The sequence below is a fragment of the Musca domestica genome, unplaced genomic scaffold, assembly GCF_030504385.1.
Source record: "Musca domestica strain aabys unplaced genomic scaffold, Musca_domestica.polishedcontigs.V.1.1 16, whole genome shotgun sequence".
In the NCBI taxonomy this organism is placed as follows: Eukaryota; Metazoa; Arthropoda; class Insecta; order Diptera; family Muscidae; genus Musca; species Musca domestica.
In genome coordinates this window covers 3,466,634-3,489,228 of record NW_026712219.1, presented here as the reverse complement: position 1 = coordinate 3,489,228, position 22,595 = coordinate 3,466,634, and the positions used below count along the sequence as shown (strand labels likewise).

At 35.3% G+C, this 22,595-nt stretch overlaps 1 protein-coding gene across 7 annotated transcripts in view; it reads right to left on the bottom strand.

Annotated features, from left to right (window-relative positions):
• The window catches only part of LOC131801382 (filamin-C-like), a 154,433-nt gene that overhangs the window by 77,593 nt on the left and 54,245 nt on the right, over window positions 1-22,595 (bottom strand). For 6 of the 7 annotated variants that reach the window (XM_059119986.1, XM_059119987.1, XM_059119995.1 and 3 more), the window contains exons 3-8: window positions 6,898-7,548; window positions 6,044-6,349; window positions 4,948-5,985; window positions 1,290-1,673; window positions 927-1,118; window positions 426-859 (exon numbers count right to left, since the gene is read on the bottom strand). In XM_059119986.1, coding sequence (XP_058975969.1) covers window positions 426-859; window positions 927-1,118; window positions 1,290-1,673; window positions 4,948-5,985; window positions 6,044-6,349; window positions 6,898-7,548 — 3,005 coding nt within the window. The remainder of the gene's footprint in view (window positions 1-425; window positions 860-926; window positions 1,119-1,289; window positions 1,674-4,947; window positions 5,986-6,043; window positions 6,350-6,897; window positions 7,549-22,595) is intronic. The other variant, XM_059119991.1, reaches the window with a different exon arrangement.

Genomic DNA, 22,595 nt, shown 5'->3' with positions numbered 1-22,595 from the left:
GAACTTTCGGGTCAAATAACGGGGTAGTGTCCACGAAGAAATAACTTTAACGTAATCAGTTTAAAAATAAATAGCTGCGAAAAAATTTTAGATCAATCCGAACAATGCCCCTAAACTCAACAACAGCTATTCAAATATAATCGCCGCCACAAGCGGTCATATTTCCCCTGGACAAATGTCTTATATCTTAGAATGTTTAAAGAAAGTTTTTTTATCTCTTCGTTCTATCCATAGAAGACCTCAAAAGGACGTTATGTGTATAAAAGGTCTAAGGAAAAACATTGTCCCAGAAGATCTAGGAACAAAGAATTATGGCGATTATGTCCGTTTTGGAAGCGGATAAAATCACATTTTTTTTCATGGGGGTTATGACCGAAATATAACCGAACATAATCCGGACATTATGTTCGGGTACCTCAACTTACTTATAACGCTCAGCTTCTTCTATGGAATCTCTGGAGCCACGTCTCTCCCTCTGAAATCTCTGCTCATTGAGAGCAAACTTATTGTACTGGGTATTGCGATGCGTTTCATTGTCAATATCCGGGCGATTATAGCTTAAATCCGTATTCAGCTGCTGTTCGGTCATATTGGCCAACGACTCGAGCGAGTTGTGTGATAGCAAGTGTTTCGTCTTGTTTATAACATCCCAACTGTCACGTCTGGCCGAGGCTGGTTTCATTGAAGATACCCGAACATTTGACGAGTGATCGATACGTGGTTCCGGTGATTCGGTGCGTCTCAAACGTTCAGCGGTGCCATAGAGCGAAGGGCTGGCACGTATATTAGAATCGGTGACATAGTTCGAACTCGACTTGTAGGTTGAGGTCTTTTCGACGGTGCGTGTTTCGTAGCCATTCTTTGGAGGAGAAGAGAGGGAGACATTAGGAAAATATAGATAGTTTTTTAGAATATGGCAGACATACCTTGTTCAAAGTGGTGCTGGGACTCATGCGATGTGTGGCTGTGGTAATGTACGAGTTGTTCGGCGAGTAACGTTGCACTGGCGATGCAGACATATGCCGAGGGCTAACACTCAAGTTGCGTGTTGTTGTCTCATAAGGCAACGAAGTTTTTACCGTCAGTGGACTATGGGTCCGTACCTCACTAGAACGGATCTGGTATAAAATATTGAAAATAAATATACTCTTCTTGGAGAATTGCTTTCTTAAAATAAGTTCAAACAACAAACATTTAACTATTTTCGTTAACACTAAAGATTAGTTAATAAAACAATAACAAACAAAAGACGAAAAACAAAAAGAGCAAAAAGAGAGATTTTTAGTTACATCAGATGTGGGACTGGACAGTATGGGACTCAATCTCGAACTGTATGAGACCGAGCCGCGTGTTTGTGTACGTGTCTGTTGCTGTTGTTGGTGGTTGGACTGCTGTTGCAAATCATAATAGTCTTCGCGATCTTCACGCGGTGGCGCTAACTTCAAATCACGTTCGTTCCGTCTGCTGCTGTACAGCTCATTCTCCTTGTCATAGTAGTAATCATTTTTGGAGGCATTCGATAAATTAGAGGCTCTTGAGTCACGTCGTGAACTGGTTACATTGTACAGGTCTACCGAATTCAGATATTTGGTTGTGGGTGAATCATTGTATTCACGCTCACGAAATGGTGGCTGCGGTGCCGGCGGTGGTGGGGGTGATGTTGCCAATTTATCCTAAAAACATTTGATTTTTTCCATGTGTAGTATGGTGATAAGGTGTGTTTGTATGTATGTGTGAGAAATATTTAAATTCAAATTTTGTTGTTTAATTTGGTTTGTGGGAGTCAGATTTATGTTCTTTGTCATAAGCCAAATATGGTGGTTTGTATGTATGTGTGTGTGTGATATGTGAATATGTTCTAGTGAATGTGTTTAGACTTTGTACAGCGCAGGCGTAGGAGCTATTAAGCTGTTAAAAAAAAGTGAGCTGTACCAAAGCGAAGCATTTAACGTTAGGCAGGGTTGTATTATTAACATTAAAACAAGTAAGCAAAGGCTACAGTCGAGCGGGGCCGACCGTTGAATACCCTACAACACTATAATAAACGATACAGTTTATATAGGCGAGATACTCGAAAGAATTCCACAAGATATTGTGACAAATAATAAATGAAAACCATCAGGTTTCATTCTCTTATTTTCGAATAATAGCAACTTAAACTAATTTGCTCATTTCCAATTTATTGGTAGATGTTGCACTTAAATGGTCTTCCTAGATCTGGAACCAATATTTCCCAAAGACCTATAACCTCTCAGAAGTGGCAAAATATTAACATTTAGTATTGATTTTTGACTGAAACGCATCTATATGAGTTACAGACATTTGACTATATTCTTCAACGAAATCAGCGTTAACGAAATAGTCAGAAGTGCGTCTTTCCTGTATTTGTGAATTCTCCAAAAAGTCACTGTCTACAAAAGTTGGCAAACTCCTTCACACATTGAATATTTTTGTATGGCCATCCAAAACTGCTTGGCTTTTGCAATGTCCGGTAACCCCCATTCAAATGTGCGTGAGGATCGGGCGATATTTACGACCTTCTGACAATTTTGCAGTTTTTTGGTCCATTTCAACACCTAAATATATGGCGATCATCTCCAAAAAGTGTAGACTTCTATTCTGACCCTCATCTTATCCCCATGCAAAATTTCGTAAGTATCGGACCATAAATGCGATCTGTATATGATATCCTGATATCCCAACTACTTAGTTTTGTTAGCTGTAGAAATATTACCAAATGTTTAATTCAAAATGAAAATATGCCAAAAATATGACAAAATGGAAAAAAAATATGAGAAAATGTTACTAAATCAATATTTTCATCTTTAGAGAGATATTTTTATACGATTTTTTAGACGTTTTTTCTTTCCTGCCAAGAGGCCATTCTGAATTAATGAGAACGGTCGAAATCAGTTCAGCCGTTCTCGACATATAAGAGATCTTTCAAGCATATCTTCTTTGATATACATATATATCGCACATATTTTGCTATATATCCGATTTGTTGGATCTTAACATCAATGTAAAGATCAGAAGTAACCTTGTTATGGCTTTGTGATTTCGCCGGGATTTAAAATATTTGCGGTTTAATGAAAAATTTTGAATTTTTTCAATAAAGAAGATATGGTCTATTTTACCCGCTAAATATTATCCGATGACCACCCAAATTTGTAGGCTTCTTCCCCGCCCTAAATTCTAGCTATATGCGAAATTCCGCGTCGATTGGTCTATAATTGCGACCTGTATAGCTACTGCAAAATCCGATATTTTTTCAGTATTTGGTCCATTTCAACCCCTACACATTTGGCGATCATCTCCAAAAGAAATAGGGTTCTATTCTGACCCTAACCCCACCTCTATTTTAAATTTCGTGAAGATCGGACCATAATTGCGACCTGTAGAGTGATTACAAATTAAAAAAAATGTTCTATTCACCCCGGCTGCCTATTTTCGTTCTCTATTCAGCCCAGCTGGATAGACAAATTCCCAAAAGGGAAATTTTATATTTGTCCCAGGTGAAGAGGCAATTTCTCAAGAGGGAAGTTTTTATTCAGCTGTGTGAATGGGCAAATTCCCAAAAGGGAAAAATTTCTATTCACCCAGCTGAATAGGCAAATTCCCAAGAGGGAAATTTTCTATTCAGCCCGGCTGTATAGACAGCTTCCCAAAAGGGAAATTTTGTATTCAGCCCGGTTGCATAGACAATTTTCCAAAAGGGAAATTTGCTATTTAGCCCTGTGGCATTGACAATTTCCCAAGAGGGAACTTTCTATTTAGCCTGGCTGCAAAGACAATTTTCCAAGAGGGAAATGCAGAATAGGCAAATCCCCAATGGGAATTTTTTTATTGAATAGCGAAATTCCCAAAAGGCACATTTTCTATTGAGCCCGTCTGAATAGGCAAATTCCCGAAGGGGAAATTTTCTATTCAGTCCGGCTGAATAGGCAAATTCCCTAAGGGGAAATTTTCTATTCAGGCCGGCTGAATAAGCAAATTCCCGACGGAAAAAATTTTTATTATTTTATTCAGCCCGGCAACATAGGCAATTTAACAAGAGGGAAATTTTCTGTTCGGCCAGGCTGCATAGGCAATTTCCCAAAAGGGAAATTTTCTATTTAGCCCTGCTGCATAGACAATTTCCCAAGAGGGAAATTTTTTATTCAGCCCAGCTGGATATTCAAATTCCCTGAAGAGAAATTCTCTATTCAAAACGGCTGAAAAAGCAAATTTACAAAAGGGAAGTTTTCCATTCAGCCCGGCTGAATAGGCAAAATACCTAGAGGGAAATTTTCTATTCAGCCCGGCTGAATGGCAAATTTCCAAAAGTGACAATTTCTGTTTTGCCCGGCTAAATAAGCTAAATCCTAAAAGGGAAATTTTCTGCTCAAAACGGCAAGTTCCCCAATGGAAAATTTTCTATCCAACTGTTGAGTAAGTTTCCTATGGAAAATTATTTTCCAGTCACCTTAACTGCGATTCATATATACATAATGTTTTTATGGGAAACTCCGAAAAAAAATCGAATGAATTCCACTTAAAATTTGTAATCATTTATAGTTTTTTTCCTCCCATCCAAATACCAAATACTTATAAATTATACACATTTTCAGAATGAATACATTTTTGTTGTTAGTGTTCAGAAAAAATGTAAATAAAAAACTTCTCCCTTAAGTTAATATTATTGCTACATTAGCATGCAATTGGAGTGCCGGACCAGCGGAATGAAAGGCTTAAAATTTAACATCGAATTCAGCAATTTTTCCTTAAAGCCATTAAAATGCAACACACAAATTCAATTAAGCGTTTTCTTCTTTCCTCGCCTTTTTTTAACGATGTGATTGTTGTGCCTACGTCAGTAACCATCACCACTGCTATCCTGCCCTACCCTTTTTCCCCGCTTTACCAAAAACATAAATCAAAGGTATTCACATTCGTGCCATGACTTACCTCACTTTCGCGCTTGTAGTAACTGGAGCTGGTGCGATAGTCTGTGGTATCCTGTTTGGGGGAGTACTGGGGCGAAAAGGAGCGTTGCCGTTCGTTGGTGCCAATGTTGGTGGTACTTGTGTTCGAATGATGATTCATCAGATCTCGCCGCGACAAGGAGGAGGTGGCGGCATTGCGATAGTCATTGTGTCGGGTCGACGTGGTGGAGGTGTAATGCATTGAAGGACTTTCGGAGCGATGTTTGGTGTCGTGGAGAGGACTGGCGCGGGTCTTGCCCGAACGTCCTTTGGTACCCACACGCATAATGAATGGCGATCCCTTGACATCGTAGCCATTGAAATAGACATAGACTCGATATTTGCCGTTTTGTCGGGGTATGAAAGTGACCCGATATTTGTTGTCCACAATTTTCTCCACCGAACAGACCAGGGAACGTTTGTCGTGAACAATGTCAACATGCAACTCTCCATTGACACCCACGCCACGGGCATCCACCTCAAAGGAGTGGGCCCTCAAAGGCATGGCCCCATCAAGGCCATGCACCGACACCCCGGAAGCATCAAATACAGCACAAGTAAAGGGACCACCCTGTATGTGGCGTCCCTGATATGTAATGGCTATTTCCCATATGCCCGCCTCGTCGGGTTTAAATATGGCACTGTGGCCCTCTTCCACCTTTTTCAGAGGGCAGTTGTGAGAAATACCCGTTGGCGAGACAGCCGTGACAAGAATGTCCTCGGTTTTTGGGGCACCTGTGGCATTGACCAAAACTTCCACCAAACTGCCAAGGGCACAGGGAGCCATGCCCGGTGGGGCCACCTGTATGAAGCGGGGCAGGACTCTAAAGAAATGGCCACCCAGGCTATCGCCATCAATTTCCACCACAACTTCATGCATGCCATATTTGTCTGGTATATAGACACCTTCGCCGTGGCCATTTAGTTTTACGGGTTGAGGGTGGCCAGAGGGTGGCAACACAAACGCCTTGATGTTGCTGAGGCTAATGTCTCGGGACAAAATGTCAATGCGGAAGTGGGTCTAAGGAGAACAGAAATTTAGATAAAAAATAATTTTGTGGATGAAAGTCATAACTTACTGGTTCTCCAACCCTTCCCGATGTGCTTTCCAAAAACACATTAACCATATCGGACAGTGGTGGTCTGGGCGGCACCCATTGCAGATGGGCGGCATAGGCCATTATACCCAAATGTTCCACCTCGGGATTGGCCATATCCTTGGCCGTTAATACTGGTTGGACACCGAGTTTGGTGCCAGCATCCAAAGCCTTGCGTATGTTGTTCTCATAGTGGAAGGGATCGGTGCTTAGCTTTTCTGGGGCCGGGGCAGGGCCACCCAGACCTTTGATGATTTCACACAAGACACGGCCATCATTCCAATCGGTCTGAAATGCAGAAGATTGATAAGATAAAATAAAATAAAAAGGCAGCTAAGCTCGGCCGGACCAAACTGTTAATACCCTCCACCATTTGGAAGGAAGTTGGACATTTTCAAAAAAGGTCCGAAAAATATCGCTTAAATGAAAACCGTTATTCGAAGACATAAACCTGCGTAAAAAAATTGTTTGTCATAGGCTGTAATATCCATTTCGAACTTTAAATACGAAAATTGAAAAAAAAAAAAATGCCGGTCAACAATGCAATAAAATACCGAATATCGTTATATGGATCAACGAATATCGTAAAAGTGGATCGACATGAAGGTTCATTTAAGAATTTAACCTGCATAAAAGCAAAATACCCACGTCTGGAAAATTTTAGCCTTACACCTCAATTCATTCGAGAGATAGCGTGATTTCAAAAGACTGACGGACAGATGGAAATTGCTAAATCGACATAGAATTTTACGCTGATCCATAATATATATGCTTTGAATAGAATGACGGAATAAGATGATGATAAAAAAATATCTCATAAATCTTGCCCCACTTACCGTAAAATTCTGCACCTGCTCCCTGACCTGGGTATTCACCCATCTCATGGTGGCATTGTAACCCGGACCACCGGGCTTCATGAAATACGACAAATATGTCATGCCGGACAATTCATCCAGCCATGGCGATGCCAAATATTCCGGTTCCAAAACCTTGGGCACACCAAATTCACTCTGTGCCAAATTCATGGCATTTGTACAGTTACGGATACTCTGGCTGGGGTCCAATGAACGCCAATGTGGAAACAACCCTGGCTTACAATAATCCAAGAGGGCAGCCAAGTTTACACCACTATTCCAATCTGTTGTCAAATTGGTAATCTTGCAATCGGGCAGAGCTGCTTGAAGCCATGCCAACATCAATTTCCTGGGAGGGAATTTACTGCGTCCGATTTGATAGCGTACAATGAGGGACCAGATGAGGCCCAAAATCAATTTGACATTGCCATTGACGATGTCGACATTGCCAATATTCACCAATTTGATGTGATCCTCTTCTATGGATTTCAGGGCAGTGGTGGCATTTTCCAAATAGTGATGTTGATTAGCAGGTCGTCGATTCCATGCTGGTTTTAAGGGGCGGGTCTGTAGGGATTCAACTAGGGCACAAAGGCAGGTGCCGTCACAGAAATCTGTTGCCCAATCGTGGACCTAGAAGAAGAAAAGTTAGTCAGATTAATGAGAGACTGTATACATTATCTTTCTATATACAGATATATCTAAATAAACAAAAAATCGGAAAAAAATCAAAAGCAAAACCAAATTAAGTCAATAAAATCTCAATAAAAACTTGGCTTTCGTGCTTTATATGATGTCCGGTATCAAATATCATTGTTGTGGAGAGGATATCAGATTAGGATATAGGGGAGCTATATCCTAATCTGATCCGATCTCGATATAATTTGATAAAGCTATTTCTGGGCTATATCTGATATCTGGTACCAGTGGTGAGAGATTTTCACCAAATTTGAAGTACATGTTTTTAGGATGAATTCAGTCGGAATTGCCAAAATTCAGTCCATTTGGGCTGATATTAGTAATTTTACCCAAAATAAATTTGATATCGGATAAAGGTAAATATGTGGGAGCTTTATCCAAATCTGATTTGATCTCGATAAAATTTGACAGAGATATTTTTAGCGCCATAAGATATCTGGTACCCAATATCATTCTTGTGGAGTGCATATTACGCATGTGAGGAACTTTAAACCCCAAAATCGGATGAAACATATATATGGGAGCTATAGCTATGTATATCTGAAACGATTTTCACCAAATTTTGTGTACTTGCTTCTAGACTAAATTTGATCGGATATGCCAAATTTCAGGTAATTTGGACTCATACTGGCTATTTGATGCACAATTAATACGAAATCAGTTGAAGATACATATGGAAGCTATATCTAAATTTAAACCGATTCGCACCAATTTCAATAGAGTTCGTTCTGGCGCCAAATAAATATTATTTGGAAAATTTCATCTCAATCGGAAAAAAATATGCGAACTGCATTTTTTTTACAAAAAAAAAAAAAAAAAAAAAATGGACAGATGGACGGATGGTCTGACATGCATAAAGTGATTCTATGAAGATCCTCGAAAGTAACTATGGGTCCATCTCGCTTCCTTCTCCATGTTACAGACAAATGCATAAAGACATAACACCCTCACCACTATGTGGTGTAGGGTATAAAAGCTCATTCAACCAGGCTGAGAGTTTTTCTATGGGAAATCCTTTTCACCTAGGAAATTATTATGGATACGAATTTTCCTTTGGAAAATCATTTTCTCCCTGGCTGAGTACGAATTTCACATAAGCAATTAAAAAATCTGTAAGTTCGGCCGGGCCGAACTTTAAATACTCTCAGCCTACTGAAACGAATATTGCAATTTTCAAAAAATAAAATCTGTTAAAAATTCTGTTAAAATCTTACAAATACCGAATTGTAGCATTTATATTAGGGTCTATACGATGACGTGGATCTGCATAGGATCTGCATAGCCATTACAATATTTAAATGAAAGACTTAAAAAAAATCGGTGAAATCATCAAAATACCGAAAAAAGGGAGGTACTATTATTTGAGGTCTGTAACAAATCGTGGACCTGCACAGACAATTTTCCGTCATAGGCTGTAGTATACATTACGAACATCAAATTCCAAATTTTAAACAACAATTGCGGTGAATAATGTCGCTTACATTATACAAATATCGAATATCGGGAGGTCCTGTTATATGAGGCTCTACGAAGACGTGGACCTGCACAGAAAATCTCCTGTCATAGGCTGTAGCACCCATTACGAACTTCAAATACCAAATTTGAAACACTTCGGGTGAATAATGTTGTTTAAATTACCAAAATACCGAATATAGGGAGGTACAACTGTACCAAAACGTGGTCCTAGGTGGCCCATTTTCAATACCAAAAGTCATGCGGACATAAAATACAGTTGAGTAAAATTTTATCAACCTACTTCATTTCGTTCGGAAGCTAGAGTGATTTTCCCAGACGGTCGCAGATCGTCTAAAATATATATGTCGAGGTGTTACAAACGGAATGACAAACTTCATATACTCTCTATACTATAGTGGAGGGTATAAAAATCATGAAACCAAAACACAAACTTTCGAAGTTTAGTTTCCCAACTGGTCTTTCTGAAATAGGTCGCTATTTGTTCCCACATTCATGTGTAGCTGGAGCAAATATTGAAACTGACAAAAGCAAAAGAGACAGAAGACCTCACAAAAAGCTAATTAAAATGCAAAATATAAATATATTAATAAAACATTTATAGTTTGCTCCTACCGACATACTGCCACACTCACATCCAGACACACTTATGAATTGTAATGAACTCTATTCTAAGAACTGCTCTTCTCTCCACTCTCCAAGAAATTAACTGTTAAGAAAAATAATTTTCAAATCATTTACTCTTGGTGTAATGAGTGTGCAGTAGAATAAAGACAATAATTAGCAAAAAACAACAAAGAAAAGAAAGAAGAAAAAACTATCGTCTGCATAATTAATTTGCAATAATGACATAATGAGGTTATTAGGGAAATTTATGAAAATTGAAACTTATAATAACAGTAGCTATGACAAAAAAAAAAATACTAAAAATGATGCTCTATTTATGTAAACAAATGAAAAATAGGTGAATAGAAAAAAAAAATAGCGAGACGCATAAAAAACTAAACCGCAAATAATAACAAAACGGCGTGACAAAATGAATTGACAATAATAAAATGAGATAATTCACAGTTGAGGGGTTGGGTGTTGTAATAAATTTAAATGGCTTTGTAATGCGTCACATCATCACCGTGTGTGTGTGTGTGTTCATGACACCTGATGATTTTTTTTCTCAAAGGAAAAAATTAACTGAACTGGAATGCAATTGAATTATTTCTTAATTTGAAATTAATAATAAGAAAACATAATACAAAAGAAATATTGAATTCATTTGAAAATTTTGAATTCCTAGATAAAAACGGTTTTCCATGGGAAATTTTCTAACTTCGGCTAATGTATATTTTTTTATAATTATGAATTATGTACAATTTAGAATTGTATGTATTCTGAGATCTACAGCATAATTTTGGAACAACTAACCTTATGGAATAGTTCGACTTGCAACGATACTGTTAGGAAAAAATCTTAACCGATTTCAATATAATTTCCCAAATTCAGTTTTGTACCGAATTACGTCACTTATTCCGAATTTAATTGGAATGGGAGATATACAGGGTGAGATAACAAAAAAACTGCAACAAAGTCAAACTCCATAATTTTTACATTTTTTTATACCCTCCACCATAGTATAGAGGGATTTCTGTGGAATTCACTCTAGCTTCCGAACGAATTGTCGGGGTATTATATCTGCAGGACTTTTGGTAGTGAAAATGGGCCATGTAGGTCCACGTCTTCGTATATCCCCCCATATAATGGTACCGGTATTTGGTATTTTGATGATTTTAGCGACATTATTTACCGGAATTATTTCAAATTTTGTATTTGAAGTTTGTAATGGATACTACAGCCTAAAACAGAAAATTGTCTATGTAGGTCCACGTCTTCGTATAGCGTCCCATATAACGGCACCACCCGATATTCGTTATTTTGAAGGTTTTAGCGACATTATCTACCGGAACTATTTTACATTTAGTATTTGAAGTTCGTAATGAATACAACAGCCTATGACAGAAAATTGTCTGTGCAGCTTCACGTCTTCGTATAGCCGCCATATAACGGTACCCCCTGATATTCGGGATTTTGATGATTTTAGCGACATTATTTAACGGAATTATTTCAAATTTTGTATTTGAAGTTCGTAATTGATACTACAGCCTATGACAGAAAATTGTCTGTGCAGACTGATGACAAAAGTTGAGTATGCACGTCGTCGTATAGACCCTAATATACGGCTACATTCGGTATTTTTAAAGTTTTAAAACAAATTTGAATGGATTTTAATTTTTTTAAAATTGCCAAATTTGTACCAAATGGTGGATGGTATTCAATGTTTGGCCCGGCCGAACTTATAGGTTTTTTACTTGTTTTAACATTTCTTGGATACCTTCACATGGTTCTGTGAAGAAGAGACTTTCAAAGGTCCTTCAAATAGACAACAATAAAAAAGTATAATAAATATACCTTCAATATACAGAGGACTTAGAAAATATATTTTATATCTTCCATGGTTCTCTAAAGAAGAGGCCTTCAGAGGTACTTCACATGGAGAGAAAATCTTCCAAGATATTACGATCTTCTGTAGATAGAAGAAATTCTAAGAGTTTTCTCGAATGTATTCATATAGCTTTTTCAAGAAAAGGCCTTCACATAGCCCTCTGTAGAAAATCTCAGAAATATCTTTAGGATAGAACAGTGTGGCTTGTTTGTTCGGGATACCGTAGTATTTAGTTGTTGCAAAATGGTCAGGCTTCCCTGCCTTATCCCTGATAAACATTACCATCGTTCTCCACTAATAAACAAACGTTGATTTTATAAAAACAACAATAAAGGGATAAAGCCTGACCATTTTGCAACAACAAAATATCTTTGGAATAGATAAGTTCTTTAAAATGCCTTCTGAAGACAGAAGACTTACAAACGACCTGTTATAGTCTTTTAAATGTTATCTATAATTAGTAGGTCCTAAAAAGATCTTGTTTAGAGAGCGAAAATTTCAAAGGAGTACTTTCAATACAATTGATCTCCATCTGCTTAAAAAGGTGTTCTTGACAGAGAAGACCTTAAGAAAGTTTTTTGTAGAAAAATGTATACTCGTCTTCAATAAATAGAATTTATTTAATGGATCTACTGCCAAAGAAGATAGACTAATCCTCAGATTTTTTATTAGAAAATTAATAGGGAAGTCTGCCAAATAGAGAAGTCCATCCCCATTTCTTCTATAACTTTTAGCTATTTTTATACCCTCCGCCATAGTATGGAGGGTATATTGAGTTTGTCATTCCGTTTGTAACACATCGAAATACACATTTTAGACTCCACAAAGCAGCATAAAATTCTATGACGATTTAGCGTTGTCCGTCCATCTGTACCAATCACTTGAGCTTCCTAACGACTTAAAGTAGGTTGATAAAATTTTACTCAGATGTGTCTTTGGTATGCAGGATTTTTATACCCTACACCACAAGGTGGTCAGGGTATTATGTCTTTGTGCATTTGTTTGTAACAGGCAAAAGGAAACGAGATAGACCCATAGTTCCTTTTGATGATCTGCATAAAATCACTTTCTGAGTTGATTTATGCATGCCAGTCCGTCGGTCCGTCCGTCCGTCTGTCCATGTATTCTTGTGAAGAAAATGCAGGTCGCATTTATTATCCGATTGAGATGAAATTTTCCAAACAACATTTGTTTGGACCAAGGACGAACCCTATTGAAATTGAGATAATCGGTAAAAGTATCGGTATAGTATGGAATTTTGCACATGCAACCAAATTAGGCCTAAGAATAAGCATGCCAAATTTAATGGAAATCGGTTCAGATATAGCTATAGCTCCCATATATATTGCTCATCCGATTTGTTATTTTTGTCCTCCGCAGCCATAATATGCACTCTGTAACATCAATATTTGGGAAATATATCAAATGCAGCTCAGAAATACATTTGCTTAATTTTATCGAGATCGGTTCAGATTTGGATATAGCTCTCATATATAACTTCGTCCGATTTACCTTTTATTGTGCACCAAACGTCTAATATTTGCCCAAATGGGATGGAATTTGGCACATACGACCGAATCTAGAAGGTAGTATGCAAAATTTGATGAAGATCCGTTCAGATATAGCTATAGCTCCCATATATATTGTTCATCCGATTTGTTGTATTTGTTACCCACAGCCGTAATATGCACTCCGTAACACCGATATTCAGGGAAATATATCAAATACAGCTCAGAAATATCTTTGCCAAATTTTATCGAAATCGGTTCAGATTTGGATTTAGCTCCCATATATATATTTATCTGATTTAGAATTAATTTTGCACCAAATGGGCAATACAAGTCCGAATTTAAAAGATACAAATGCTTCGGCGTATTTAGTCCTTTAAATTTTAAATTATAATTATACTCATAGGGTGTATGATTGAATTCTCCCATAACAACGTTTTTGAAGTTCCTAGTGGGTGCTACAGTGTATGAGAGAAAGTTGTCTTTACAGGTCCAGGTCTTCGTATAGCCCCCGTATATCGTTACCTCCCTATATTCGATATTTTGACGATTTTAGGTACAATATTTACGGTTTTTTTAATGTCGTATTGTACATTGTTACGACCGTGACAAAAGATTGTCTATGCAGGTCTAGGTTTTCGGAAAGCCATCATATAACGTTACCTCCCTATGTATATTCGTTATATTGAAGATTTCAGCCACATTTTTCACCGGAATTGAAAATTTCGTAGTTGCAGTTCTTTTATTACTATTATTATTATTATTATTATTATTATTATTATTATTATTATTATTATTATTATTATTATTATTTTATTTATTATTATTATTATTATTATTATTATTATTATTATTATTATTATTATTATTATTATTATTATTATTATTATTATTATTATTATTATTATTATTATTATTATTATTTATTGTTTTTAATTTTTTTAATTATTTATTTATTTACTTTTTTTTTTTGTTTAAAAATTTCCAAATTCGTTCCAAATGTTGGAGGGTATTCAAAGTCCGAAGTTGCTGCTTTTTATCTTGTTTTAATATAAAGGAAATGTTGGGCGGAACCCTACGTGCTCAAAACCCGCAACTTACTTCAAATTTTTTTAGAGGATTGTAATTGAGTAATTCTTACAATCCTTCATACATTATGATTCCGTTTCACCATTACACAACATGTTGCATGTCTGCACTACAGGGAAATCGAACACCATTCCCACACATATAAAATGCAACCTGACGGAAAACGAGCAGGCTTTTCCTTATAAGGCTAAAATGCAACATCAACAACAACAACAAAACCCTCTATGGAATTATTATTATTTATTTTGGTCACAAGGAAGTTTTACAATTTTTTGTTACATTTTTTGTTCCTCTATCATAAAATCCATCATAATAAAACACCAAAATATAAACTGTTGATTGTGTCCAACATTTCAACATGCCAACGGGTGGGAAGTGAAAAGAAATGCGGGTATCTAAAATTAATTTAAAGATTTAATTTTAGCCCACTTGTAAAACTGTGTGAATTTTTGGCACACAAAAATGGAAGACAAAGGCAAAAGAAGGGCAACAAAACACCAGCTACAATTCACGTTTTATCTCTTCATTTTGCTGTTGTTGGTTTCGTAGCTGCAGTACATGTGTTGTTGTGCTTTTACTTTAATATTTATGTCTATCGCCATTTCGACCACTACTACAACTACTGCCGCCGCCACCACCGCTGTTGTTGCTCTCTTTAATATTGTTATTATTTTTGTATATTTTCCATGATTGTCGTCTTTTTGCCTCAAATTTTTAATGTTTTATTCATATGGAAGTGGTGTAGCACACCGAGGGAGTACAGACAGACAGATCGACCGACCGACAGACAAAAACCCACAATACACTTTGCTCATTATGGAATTGTGGAAGCAAAACGCGAAAAACGCCAACAGAAAAAAAGTAAAGCAAAAATGCCAGCCGTTACAGCAGCAAAACTAACAATGAAATGACAAGAAAACTGTTAAAAAAAGACAAAACGAGACAACCACTCAAAAACTCGACGAAAAAAATCAAATGTGTATTTAACTGTAATGGAAAGTTATGCGGTTATAATAACATCTCCGCTGTCCTACGACTGACTGTTTGTCGAGGTGGCTGTTGTGTTATGCCAATTGGTAAATGTCTTTTCGCATTGACCAAGTTTTTTGTTTTTTGGAACCAGCGGGTGCAACATGGACAATAATATTATTGAAAATTTTGTGCGTTGCTTATGCAAGTTAATTTGTGGTACATCTGTATAAAGAGGGGATAACAACATTTTTTTAAATTATATATATTTGATAAATATAAAAATAACAAATAAATAATTTAAAAAGCTGAATACCCTCCACCATTTGGTAAAAATTTAAAAATTAAAAAAATAAAATCCGTTAAAATTCTGTTATAATTCTGTGAATAATGTAGTAAAAATCATCAATATACCGAATATCGGAAGGTAACGTTGTATGGGGGCTATACGAAGACGTGGACCTCCACAGACAATTTTCTGTCTTAGGTTGTAGTATCAATTACGAAATTCAAATACAAAATTTGAAATAATTTCGGTAAATAATGTCGCAAAAATTATGAAAATACCGAATATCGGGGAGTACCGTTATATGGGAGCTATACGAAGAAGTGGACCTGCACAGAAAATTTTTTGTCATAGGCTGTAGTATCCATTACGAATTTCAAATACAAAATTTGAAATAATTTCGGTAAATAATGTCGCTAAAATCATCAAAATACCGAATATCGGGGTACCGTTGTATGGGCGCTATACGAAGACGTGGACCTACATGACTCATTTTCTGTCTGAGGACGTAGCATCCATTACGAACTTCAAATACCAAATTTGAAACAATTCCGTTAAATAATGTCGCTAAAATCATCAAAATACCGAATATCGGGAGTTACCGTTATATGGAGGCTTCACGAAGACCTGGACCTACATGGCCCATTTTCAATACCAAAAGTCCTGCAAACATAATACACATTCTATCAACCTACTTCATTTCGTTCGGAAGCTAGAGTGATTTCCACAGACGGACAGACGGATGGACATTGATAAATCGACATAGAATTTTATGCTGATCAATAATATATATACTTTGTGGGGTCTAAAATGTATATTGCGAGGTGTTACAAACGGAATGACAAACTTAATATATCCTCCATATTATGGTGGAGGATATAAAAAGTATCGGTCGGTTTTGCCGACAGATGTATACCCTTATCCAATGTTCGATTATTTCAAAATATTTTGACTTCTGTTATGATTTATCAAACTCTTGAACCTCTATATTGTCCATTTCGTATCGGACCTAAATAAATATGATATAAAAATTGCGACCTGCCAGTTTTTGACCTCGTTCAATTAACATGAGATGTGTGATAATTTTTGGAAAATGTTAACAAGTGCGCAAGGTACCAGATATAGTCGACCAAAGTATTCCATTTAGATGCTTCAACTGATACAGATAAAAATATTGGTCTGGCAAACATTATAATAAAATCTAAATGTTCGATATCCAATTTATAGGAAATCATATTCATCTCAGGTTTCTGGTTGAGAGACTTATATTTAAATATAGCAATTTATAACAGATGTTGTGTTGATGGAAATATTGAGATGTACCAAGTCTGGAATGGAATCGGACGCAAATATTAGGCTTTGCAAAGTTGGAGCAAAATCGGATTATTGTTTCTCTTTCTGTGAAGAAAAAATATATTTTTTGAAAATTTCGACATCTTGTGGGGGAGGTACGAGAACTCCGAACTCGATCTAAGTTTAATAATAATATTACGATGAACCAAGATGGACGAAATCGGATACTCCCTTCGAGAGTTACCTGAAAGTAACATACAACTTCGTTTTAGGCGAAAGATGTCAAAAAGAAGTAATCTATACAACATTTCTCTATAAATCTCAAAATAGACCAAATATCTGGTTTCAAACGTTTTCATAAAAATGAGATTCTAAATTTGTGTTCTCATAGTGACAATTCTCTCTTTGTTATTCATAGTGGTGAAGGTATTATGTCTTTGTGCATTTGTATATACAGGATGAGATGAAAATACTGCATCCAACTTCAGACTGTTGTAATTTCTAAGTCAATTGTCCGACAGCTAAATAAATTATTCCAGTGACAGCTCATTATATTGTTTACAAACGAAGAATGGTTACAAAATAAGGTTCCTAGCTTCATTTCTAGCGCACAATTGTCACCAAAATCTTCGGATATCTATCCGTTGGACTATTGTGTCTGGGGTATTTTGGAAAGCAAGGTTGACACTAAAAAATACCAAAGTCTATATGTATTTAATAGATTTTTTTCATATCCAACCGAACTTTACCATTTGGCGAAACTTGGTCCGGTATATCCTTTGCTCCAATAAATATTTTTAAATATAATCGTAATCGTTAATCGCAGTACTATTTGGTTCATAGATGGCATGATCTACTTTACATAAAGTCCCAATATGAACTTTTTTGTTATGAAAGCTCTACTAAATACGCATGGTGGTGTAGAGTATCATATAGTCGGCCCCGTCCGACTTTTAATCTTTCATTACTGTTTTTGTTTTTTATAACTTCCAGAACAATAATCGTGTTTATTTATACAAATATTTGCAAATACTTAAAATCACACAATCAAGCATTTTTTAAAAAAAAATCAGGTACTTCTTGGAAAATCCGTTAATGTGAATTTTTAAAGGAATTAATCCTTTTTGTAGACATTGTTTGAGGGCCCACAATGTGATTTTTTGAGGAATATTAGAGGCACTACAGCTTGAATTTTTTTAAGTTTTACTATATCTGCCCAGATTTTTAAGGAGTTTTCTTAAATTAGAATCGGGTATATTCATAAAAATTGTCTAAATTTACCCAATATGTTTGTCGAGCTCTTCTTGTTTACGTTTCCCAAGAGAAATTCATGGGACAAAATAAGTGAATCTATAAATTCCTACTAAACAATCAGCCATTTTTTATAAATATTCTTATAGGACTTCGTAATAGAAAATAATGGAAGTATCAAGAATTTGTTTTGTGATAAAAATCTAAATTCCAAAACGCATTTATTTCATACAGAAGTACAATATTCCCTTGCTCTAAGTTTTGAAATTCCCACCCCATACATCAATGAGATGAGTACGCATCATTGAAATCAATGTTATTTTCGCAGTTTTTTTTTTCAGAATTTATTTGTAATTATTTAAACATTAATTATTGCCATTTATCATTGGATGATGGAACGAACACATATGTATTCATGTGTTTAAATATCTGTCTTTCCGTCTAACGATTTTAACTGTTGGTTGTTATGGTGTTGTTCAACTGGTTTTCAAATGACCACATTTTTTGTTTTTGGCTTTTGTCTTGTCAGAGTGACGATGATGATGATGATGATGAGCGCAACATTTATTTGTTTAGTTGCTCCCACACTCATTTGTTTTGTTTCACATCTATGTAAGTTTGAATGTATGAATGGTTGACCGTGTTTTCATTCAAAATGCGAAAAAATATTATTTAAAAAAAGAAAATAATAAAAACGCACACACTTGCACACACATTCCAAATTGGTAGCAAGCATGTCAATGAATTCTATAATAGAATCATCAATAATTTTTGTTTTATAGGAATATGAAGTCATAGTCATTGCTATTAAAATGCAAACATGTTTGATGGTTGTGATATTGAAATTTGTGCATTGGTGTGAGTGTGTGCATTTTATGGAAATGATATAAAAGTAATACATTCATCGGGGTTTTTTCATTAGAAAAAAATAATAATAATAAAAATAATGATGGAAAATAAGTGCACTTGTTGACAATAACAAATTTTACCAAATAAATATTTTTTTCCCTATGGTGAATGCATGAAAGTATGAATTATTCTGAAAATGAGTAATAATCAGGTACTCTGTTAGGCAATTTTTTAGAAATAAGCAGATATCCTATGACATGGATTTTAAAATGAGTTTTTGAAAAATATTGTTAGATAAAATTAGGTACGATTTTTTTGAGAGTTTTAGAGGTTCAATAATGTGAATTTTTGCAGTATCCACTAAATGTGAATATTAATGAATATTTTTTGGGGATTCATATTCCTTATAACAAGGAGTGGAGTGTTAAATAATTGTTTAGCTATAATTTATAACCTCTTTCAGTGTGTTTGTAGAAGCCATTTGAAGCTTTTCGTATGTGGTTAAGAGTTTAGAGAGGTGATTTTTAACGATTATTTTAGGATTTTTTAGAGGGTTTTAACATTGATTTTTATGAAGTTTTGGGGACTATTAGAGGTTTTATAATATGATTTTTTTCTATGATTTTTTGGGATCATTTAGAGGTTTTAGAAAAGGGGTATTTATTAGTTTTTAGGGAATAATTAAATCGTAAGAATTTTTTAAGATTTTTTATGGATTGTTTAGATTATTTGAATGCAAGTTTTAATGATTTTTAGGGAATAATTATACCCTACAACACTATGTGTTGGGGGTATTATAAGTTTGATTGGGCCAAAAATTATGTAACACCTCGAAATATTGGTTTCCCACATAGGAAAGTATACGATCTTCACGAAATTTAGAACGTAGGTGGGGCTAAAGCCAGAATAGAACCCTATTTCTTTTGGAGATGATCGCATAATATTTAGGGGTTCAAATGGACCAAAAACTGAAAAATGTCCTGATTTTGTAGTTGCTCTACAGGTCGCAATAGACCAATAGACGCGGAAGTCAGTATGGGACTAGAGCTTGGGGCTGGGCAGAATCCTTCCATCGGGTAATATTTCGTGGGTGAAATAGGCTACAACATTTGTGTTAAATAAAAGTCAACTTTTCCATTAAACCGACAAATTTCTTAATCCTGTCGAAATCACAAATAAACGAAGATGCCAATTTTGACCGTTATGTAAATGCCAATAGTAAATATATCGGATATATATAGCGAAATATATACAATGTTTATATACAAAGGAAGAGGATGTTAGCTAGAATGCATATAGCTCATGAATGGCTGGACCGATTTTGACAAATTTTGTCAATTTAAAAAGCCCTCTTGGCATAAAAGAATAAAATCTAAAAAAATCGCATAAAAAGGTGTCAATAATGATTTTAATATAGATTTTGTAGTATTTTGTGACATTATTTTATTTTTTTTTTCATAATTTTTATCGCATGCGATTTTTTCATTTTGACTAATAATATTGAAGAGTACATTTTGTAATATTTTTTCACCTTACAATACAGGTTGGAGTTATTCTATACAGATTGCAATTATCGTCCGATCCTCACGAAATTTTTCACAAGGGTAGGATTAGGCTCAGATGGGCTAGGTCTATTGTTTTCAAAGATGTCCGCAATATATTTAAAGGTTGAGATGGACCAACAACAAAAAATGTTCCTGATTTTTCAGCCGTTATAAAGGTCACAAATAGGAACCAAAGGACACGAAATTTGGCACGAAGTTAGAGTTTAGGGCCACCACTTTTGTTTGAAAAAAACTACAAACATTGCTAACATGCGATATCCGAAAAGGAAACGTATGTTTTTTTATGCTGATTTCTTTGACGAATATAGCCAAATATCGTAGACTAGCAAATCATATAGATGAGTCTAAAGAGGGGGCCTCTTGCTTTTGGAAATGATCGCAAAATATTTAGGGGTTCAAAAGAACCAAAACAGAAACGATTACCTCATCACACAATTGAAGCCAATCGAGGCGCCTGTTAGGGACAGGGAAGAATTCTAGCATTTTGGATGACCATCAGATTATAATAATGGACCACAACAACTACGGATTGCGCAAATATTGGGCAAATATCCCTGGTCAATATGCTAAGGTTAATATCTGGGCAGTGATCTGTGACATAATTTCAAAAGCGAAATCTTCCAAGACGGATTGGACTTAAGGAGGCTTAAAATATATTGTATTGTTGTAGGGTATCACTTGGTCGGCCCCGCACGACTATAGCCTTTGTTTACTTGTTTTTAATTAACTTTTTAAGGACCTCTAACGTTTAATACTGACCTGCATTAAATTAAGTGGATTCTTATATGAACTTTTGAGGAATATTTTTTTTTAATATTTTCTGAAGATTGTTCAGTCAAGACTTCACAATCTAATTTAAAAACAAAAAAAAAAAATGGAATTTTCATTCAAGACTTCATAATGCAATTTAAAAACAAAAAAAAAAAAAATGGAAATTTCAAATGTCTCACAACCGTATTTTAAATGAATTTTTTTAAAAATGTTCTGAGCCGTTATAAAATTTGAAGTTTTAAGATTGGGATTTGTAATGAATTTTTGAAGAATCTTCCGAGGCATCTCAACTTGAATTATTGAGTAATACTGCGAGATTTCACAATGCAGATTTAAAAAAAAAATTGAAATATTCAAATGTCTCACAATAATTTTCTTAGCAATTTTGTGGAAAATGTTTAGAGCCGTTACAACGTGGATTTTTCACAAACATTTTGAAGTTTCAAAATTTGGATTTGTAATGAATTTTCGAAGAATATTCAGAGGCGTCTCAGACTTGATTTTTAATATTTTTTTTTTTATTTTGTATGTTTAGATGAGTTGATTTTTATAGCATACTAGCTGAACCCGGCGCGCTTCGCTACTCCTTTCGCTTTTATATGCACTCAAAATTTTATATATGAATATTTGTTGGTTAAAAATATAAATAAAACAAATTCGAAAAAATTAAAACCGTTATTATTATAACGCGTGAACATGCTAGGAACAGCTGACCATGAGAAAAGCAGGAACATGCTAAATTTAGTCCGCATACACGAATGTATTGTCCTTCGGATTTATTAATTTCATAGCAAATGCCAAACTGCAAAACTTACAGCTATTTTACATGTTTACTGTTAGCCTTATACCATTGCAAAGGCGTTGTGGATCAATGCTTCTTAATAAAATCATATTCCAATCTGAAACGATTTCAATATAATTTGACAAAATTTACATTTACACCAAATTCCGTCACACCTTCCACATTTCATTGAAATTGAAGGTACATACCGTGTTTGGTGCATAAAATATATGAAATCGGCCGAGAATATATATGGGAGCTATATCCAAATTTTAACCGTTTTTTAATTAATTTGTCAAATTTATTATTGTATCCAAATTCCGCTACACATTCTGAATTTCATTGGAATAGGACAATATATATCGGAGATGTACCCAAACCTCAACCGATTTCAATATAATTTGCCAAATTTGTTTTTGTACCAAATTTAGTCACTCATGCCGAATTTCGTTGGAATCGGACATACTTATCGTGTTTGGTGCATCAAATATGTGAAATCGGACGAAAATATATATGGGAGCTATATCCAAATCTTAACCGATTTGAATATAATTAAACAAATTTATTTTCTGATCAAATCCCGTCACATATTTCAAATTTCATTGCAATCGAACATACACAGCGTGTTTAATGCATCAAATACATGAAATCG